Source organism: Berghia stephanieae, chromosome 3, assembly GCF_034508935.2.
Source record: "Berghia stephanieae isolate SIO BIC M18660-M18661 chromosome 3, UCSD_Bste_1.3, whole genome shotgun sequence".
In the NCBI taxonomy this organism is placed as follows: Eukaryota; Metazoa; Mollusca; class Gastropoda; order Nudibranchia; family Aeolidiidae; genus Berghia; species Berghia stephanieae.
Genome location: NC_088362.1, coordinates 54,976,184 through 54,983,683, shown reverse-complemented (window position 1 = coordinate 54,983,683; position 7,500 = coordinate 54,976,184). Strand labels below are relative to the sequence as shown.

General features: G+C 40.3%; 1 protein-coding gene across 1 annotated transcript in view; it reads right to left on the bottom strand.

The window, feature by feature from the left end:
• LOC144969591 (uncharacterized) overlaps nt 1–7,500 on the bottom strand; it is a 33,059-nt gene that overhangs the window by 21,495 nt on the left and 4,064 nt on the right. Inside the window, exon 3 of the mRNA XM_078908737.1 lies at nt 118–287. Coding sequence (XP_078764863.1) covers nt 118–287 — 170 coding nt within the window. The remainder of the gene's footprint in view (nt 1–117; nt 288–7,500) is intronic.

Sequence of the window (7,500 nt, the reverse complement as noted above, 5' to 3'; positions counted from 1 at the left end):
ACTGTTATCATGCGTCAGTACGAGGGAAGTGACGTTACGACTGTTGAAGCGTCGTGATGACGATGCGGGGAGAATGAAATGTCTCTGAGATGTACGTGTATGGCTCTGCGTACTTACCTGCTTTGTATTGGAGCAACCGGGGAAAGGTGTGCAGGCCGTGGTCTTGTCCTGTACCCTGTACACGGCATCTCTGATGGCCACACGGTGACCCTCCGGACAGGATGGTTTTAAACGGCCACACGGGCCATTGCAGGCCGTCTCCACCTTCTCCACAATCCTACTTAAACCTGGAATATACAATTTAAAAATCTTTCATATAAGATCGCCATGCCAAAGCATGTTTAAAATAAAGATCAACACTCTTGAGGTTTGTCCACTCAGTTATGGCTAAATCAATGTGCATAAACTAATTTTATCTTGATCATTAATTTATTATCTTCAGCATCTATATGTGCGGCTATGTGGTCTTGTGGTATGACACTCGCTTTCGGATCGGAAGGTCCTGAGTTCGAGCTTCACTCGGCGCATAGTTGAGACAAAGCACCTTTCATACAGATGTGTTCAGTTCTTTATCTTACACCGGTGCCTGCTCCTTAATTTCTTAATTCGTCACGTCGCCCAGCAACGGCGGCCATCGTGGTTCTAAACAAAGAAAATCGGCACTTTTTATTCTTCATGCTGGCTAGAACTTTTCATATGTCTTGTGATCAGAAAGTGTAAAAGTCAAAACATGATCAGATTTATAATGTTTTTTTCCCCCTCTGGATACGCTTCTATGCTCGTCGGAGAAGTATTTCATAAGGGCGTCCGCCATTGTTCCGATAGTTTAGAGCCAGTTACTAAGTTACCATGCGTCATTACGAGAGAAGTGACGTCATGACTGTTGAAACGTATTGCTATTCACACTATAATAAACCGGGATAAGCCCCGGCTCTATGAGCCTAATGGACCTGAGTGACTACTATAATATCGTGTTGAATGGACTAAATATTTACACTAGTCATGAGAGTTTTCCATAATAAACACGATATCTCTTTCGGTTTAGCTACTTCTAATAACACTTTTCACACCGATCGATCGTTTTAAAGATCTGTTCAAACTAAAATGTCATACCAACGAACAAAGTAAATTTTAAAACTCAACTCTAAAAGGAATAACAATATTCTATAGAAATACATAATATCGTCGAGAAAAACAAGCTTTACAAAACAACTTAAAGTATTTGTAAATACAGGGTGTGTTTTATATTACTAACAGATAAAGAATTGAAATAGCTTAAAAACTAGAAATGATAGAAACATCTCATTTATTTATTTTTGCATAGAATTTCATCATTATTCAAGTTGTTTTTTTTTCTTTTTTTTTTGTGGTGAACATTTCAGGAAGATGCTATAGATAGAATGAAGTTGATGTCACTCTTGTCTTTGTTATTGTTTTTGCCATCCACGTTTATGAGTAATACTCGCTAAACAGTATTATCCACACTATAAAAGTTCATGATAAAACATAGTTTTGTGTGTTGGTCCGTAATACTTCCGGGTGGCAATGTTATGAACTTCTTAGCCAAGCGCATACTAAGGAGAAATGTGACTCAAGGGTTCTCTTGTCAACAGTAACACTTAACATTTAGGGTGAGACATGAGGCCTGTTAGGCGATATTGCATTTTTTCCAACAGATACAACGCTGCTAACGGCCAGGTACCTATTTTTTTCAAAGGATTTAACCATACGCCATTCAAAGCGGGACTCGAACCCAGGACCTTCCGATCCGAAGGCAAGTGTTATAACACAAGACCACATGGACGCACGGACAATAAATCAGACGCATCTGTCATGTAAACATTTTGTCATTTTAGTGTGATGTACCGAAACCATCGTTATCTTATAGATAGTATGCGCTTGGCTATGAAGCTCACAACATTGCCATCCGGAAGTATAACGGACCAACACACAAAACTGTGTGAATCCATGAACGTTAATAGTCGGGTTAATACAGTTCAGTGAGCATTACTCATAAACGCGGATGGCAAAATACAATAACAAAGACCTGAGTAACGTCATCTTCGAACTATCTATAGATAGAATGCGCTTGGCCAAGGAGTTCACAACATTGCCATCCGGAAGTATAACGGACCAACACACAAACTCTGTGTAACCATGAACTTTTATTGTCTGGTTAATACAGTTTAGTGAGAACAACTCACAAACGCGGATGGCAAAAACAATAACAAAGGCCTGAGTGACGTCATCTTCGAACTATCTATAGCCTGACACTAGAACCGTAGCCATCGTTAACATTACGATGGCTACGCAAGAACCCACCAGGACTTGTAGTTTAACGTTGTTGTTTTTTTAAAGGTGTGTGCAGTGTCTAGTGAGTTGTCATGAGTAGTGCGCAAGGAAACGAGTGATTCCATTGGTTGAATTATTGAATACAACTCACGATTTGTTTTCTTTTGTGGCCAAAGAACTGTCTTTTGACGTATTTTTTTTTTGGTTTGTGTCAGGCTATAGATAGAATGAAGTTGACGTCATTCAGGTATTGTTTTTTTTTATTGTTTTTTGCCAACCGAGTAATTCTCACTCAACTGTATTAACCAGACTATAGATAGAATGCGTTTGGCCAAGGAGTTCACAACATTGCCATCCGGAAGTATAACGGACCAACACACAAACTCTGTGTAACCATGAACTTTTATAGTCTGGTTAATACAGTTTAGTGAGAACAACTCACAAACGCGGGTGGCAAAAACAATAACAAAGGCCTGAGTGACGTCATCTGCATACTATCTATAAGTGTTCATGGTCACACATAGATATGTATGTTGGTCCGTTATATTTCCGGATGGCAATGTTGTGAGCTTCTTAGCCAAGCGCATACTATCAATACGTTTATGATGGCAACGGATGTGCCCTCCAGATGTTTCGAGTTAAGATTGAGATTATTCAGTAAACTGCTGTGATCTGAAAAAAAAGACGTATTTTAAAATTGGCCAGAAAACTCGTCCTTCAAATATCGGTCGTTTTAAATTGACTGATATTTGAAGGACGAGTTTTCTGGTCCAATTTTTAAATACAGCTTTTCCATATTATGGCGGTTAATTAGTTAAATTGGTCCATATGGTCAGAGCATTACAGTTGCAAAACCTGACGACACGATCCATCTTTTTTCAATCATCCGTGTTAAAATTGTGAGTGATGCTCAGGATCTGTTGGCTGTTTATTCCGGAGATAGGCAAGCCCCTAAGGTGGCTATGGGTATTCGGTTTACAGTCAGCAGTTAATTTTAATGCCAAAATATACTTTATTTCAAATTTTCGAGTAAAATATAAAACAACTTTAATGTTTATTCGATCGACTTGTTTAAAACAATATATGATAACTGACGTAATTTTCAAAAGTGTATGCACTGTGTATGTTGATTGAAGAACTGAAGTCTCATACTATAAGATAAAAGTTCAAAAGGCATCCATGTCAATAACTTGACGGGCATAGCAACAAGAGGTCACAGAGGAACCATCAATTGGTCTCAATAGGATTCACTAGTCGTAACGTCACTTCCTTCCTAATGACGCATGGTAACTTAGTAACACTGGCTCTGAACTATCGGAACAATGGCGGACGCCCTATGAAATATTTCTCCGGCGAGCATAAAAGCGTTTCCAAAGTGAAAAAAAAAACACATAAATTTGATCTTGTTTTGACTTTTACACATTCTGATCACAAGACATATGAAAAGTTCTAGCCAGCTTGAAGAATAAAAAGTAATGATTTTCTTTGTTTAGAACCAAGATGGCCGCCGTTGCCAGGCGGCGTCACATCAGACTATTGTATCCAATTTTCAGAGGGAATTGGCTTCAACGGTCATAACGTCACTTCCCTTGTAATGACGCGTGTGTGTATATGTGTGTTACTTAGTAACTGGCTCTAAACTATAGATAGTATGCGCTTGGCTAAGAAGCTCATAACATTGCCATCCGGAAGTATAACGGACCAACACACAAAACAGTGTGTATCCATGAACGTTAATAGTCAGGTTAATACAGTTCAGTGAGCATTACTCATAAACGCGGATGGCAAAAAACAATAACAAAGACCTGCGTGACGTCATCTTCGAACTATCTATAGGAACAATGGTGGACGCCCTCATGAAATATTTCTCCGACTAGCATAAACGTGTATCCAGAGGAGAAAAACATAATAAATATGATCATGTTTTGACTTTTATACATTCTGATCACGCACATGGCATATGAAAACTTCTAGCCAGCACGAAGAATAAAAAGTACCAATTTTCTTTGTTTAGAACCACGCTGCTCGCCGTTTCTGGGCGACGTGACATCAGACTATTGAATCCAATTCTAACCTCTAAGATAAAATTGCTTGCTCGGGGCAAAATTATATATTGCTAACGACAATAAATTTGTTTTGCGAGTTGAATTATTGATCAAAACATAAATAGACATTTGACCAAAAAAGTACGAGTTGTCATTATCAGACTTATTTTACTTGAATTATTTAAAATCTGCATCATCTATGAACGATGTGCTCATATTTGCGAATCTAATAACTAATGGCATATCATTATGGTCTACAGTTAACATTATTGTGTTAGACAATATTTAGCGTTGATTCGAGAGTAATAATAATAATAATGATAATAATCATAATAATAATAATAATAATAATAATAATAATAATAATAATAATAATCATAATAATAATAATAATGATGATGATGATGATGATGATGATGATGATGATGATGATGATGATGATGATGATAATAATAATAATAATAATAATAACGGGCAGTTATGTTATTGTTCAATAGATAGAAAAATAACAAGAAATGAAGTGAGTAGGAAAGTGCCAGAAGACAACAGAGAATAAAAATCGCAGCCTCAATGGGGGCTCGAACCCGTGACCTTACTAGTACGACAACTCCGCCTGGTCGGGGAGATTGTGACTCTATCGTATGAGCTATCCACGACCCCCCCCCCCCCATAAAGAGGCGCTTCAAAGCTTAGTCTAACCAGATCCTTCTCTCCCTGACTTCTTGAGGTCACGATATAATGAAATTGACGTCACTCGGATCTTTGTTATTGTTTTTTTTTTGCCATCCGCGTTTATGAGTAATTCTCACTTAACTGTATTGTATTATCCAGACAACAAACGTTGAAGGTTACACAGTTTTGTGTGTTGGTCCGTTATACTTCCGGATGGCAATATTGTGAGCTTCTTAGCCAAGCGCACACTATCTATTGACGCTTTGGAACCAAGGACAAGCTTAAATCCTTGAACCAATAAAAAAATCATCTCTTACCCCTTCCTCCTCTTCCTCCTCTCCCCCCCCCCCCCCCCCAAGCTCCCATTCTCACTTGACAAGTCTAGATCTTCAATTCTCCTGTTATCCTTTTCCCTTTCAAAAAATATCTTCAATTTCAATTCATCTTCAACGTTGATACCCGTCCCCGTAAGTACTTTCATATGAGAACTAAGCAATCCAAAGTAAGAACTCCATTCTGGGCTTTCGATTTTTCAATAGAATTCCCACTCTTTTTCTGGATCTTAAGAGCCTTTTGAGACTTATTATTGTAGAAACTAAGATGGGTACAACCTACTGGGAAAATGAAAATTATCTTTATGTCACACGTAAGGAGCTCTTGTGGTAAATGATGAATGAATAATCTAATGGTCATAACTTGTTTAAACAATCATTTTTATCAAAGAATATCGATGTCGAAATAGACAAAAGTAAACAATAAATAAATTGATTATATATATTATATAACGAGTGTGTGTGTGTGTGTGTGTGTGTGTGTGTGTGTGTAAAAATAATGCAAAATAAAATTCGAGGGGCATGTTAAACACCAACACTCTCACAGTTTGTGTCAGTACCTATGGCCAGGTATTTATTAATAACCGAGCCAAGTCAAATATTGTTAGTAAAGTGACTCACTCAACATTTTAACATAACGCCAGCCCAGACTTTTGTTATCACTGTCACCCATTCGATCATCATCATATCTTGTCGCGCCAGTGAGTCAGCCAGTCCCGGGCAGTCTGGTTGCATTCCCTCAGGTCAGCATTGGTGCAGTGAGGTCCCAGCGAGCATTCTGACAGGATGTGGTCCATGGTCTGTCTGGGGTGACCGCATGGGCATTCAGTGCCCGGTGAGATTTTCCATTTAAAGAGGTTGGTGGCGGTGTTTCCCACCTTTGCTCTAGCTCTGTTCAGCGCCACCCATTCTTTTCTTTTGAGGTCTGTGCCTGCTGGGAGCTTTTCTGTTGGGGGCTGGAGGGCATCGTTTGCTGTCTTGTCCCATTCTACCCATTTGTCCAGGCGGAAGAATGCTGAGTGGTCTGGGTGAAGGCTCTCTACTGTGAGGAAGCTTTTTCTTGATTTGAGCCTGCTTTTGGGGCAATTGTGGTCATGAAGGGGGTGTCTCTGGTCCATTTCCTGTTTGTATTTTTGTATTTGGGCATGAGCTTCCCTCCGGATGTGTGGTGGGGCTATTCCTGCTGCACGGTAGACCAGTGGTAATGGTGTTGCTCTCAGCTGGCCCGTTATGATCCGGCAGGCGTTGTTGAGCTCGGGGTCTAGCTTGGAGGCATGGCATGATCGGGCCCATACAGCTGAGCAGTACTCCGCAGTTGAGTAGCTGAGGGCCAATGCTGTGGTCCTTAGAGTTTTAGGGTCAGTTCCCCAGTTCATGTTTGCCAGCTTTCCAAGGAGGGCATTACGCGTGGACACTTTTGCCTTGGTCTTCCTCACGTGTTCTCTGAAGGACAGAGTCCGATCAAGCGTCACTCCGAGGTACACTGGGTGGTAGTTGTACTCTAATGTCTGGCCATTCCACTTGATGTTAAGTTTTTTGTGGGCTTGGTGGTTGTTGAGGTGAAATGCACACACTTGTGTTTTCCCTGGGTTGGCGTTCAGCGAGTTTTTAGTGTAGTACTTTGTAAGGGTGTCTAGGGCATTTGTCAGTCTGCTCTCGATTGGTTGGAAGGACACATCCTGTGTTGCGAGGCATAGGTCATCAGCATATATGAATCGGCGGATATTTGGGAACTCAGGCTGATCATTTGTATATATGTTGAAAAGTGTTGGAGCTAGCACTGATCCTTGGGGAAGACCATTCTTCTGGGTGCGCCACCTGCTCTTCCGGCCATCCATTTCAACAAAGAAGCGCCTGTTTTCGAGAAGTGACTGGATAATATTTACAATTTTCTTATTCTTTATCATTTTAGCCACTTTGAGGAGTAGGATCTTGTGATTCACTGTGTCATAGGCTGCAGTGAGGTCGACGAAGACTGTGCCAGTGACCCGTTTTGTCTCAAACCCATCTTCTATGAATTGTGTAAGGTTAAGAAGTTGACCACATGTTGACCGTCCTGGTCGGAATCCAGCCTGGTCTGGAGACAGTTGTTCGTCTAGACTGGGTGACATGCGGGACATAACCATTCGCTCAAATAGCTTGTATGCGATGCACAGGAG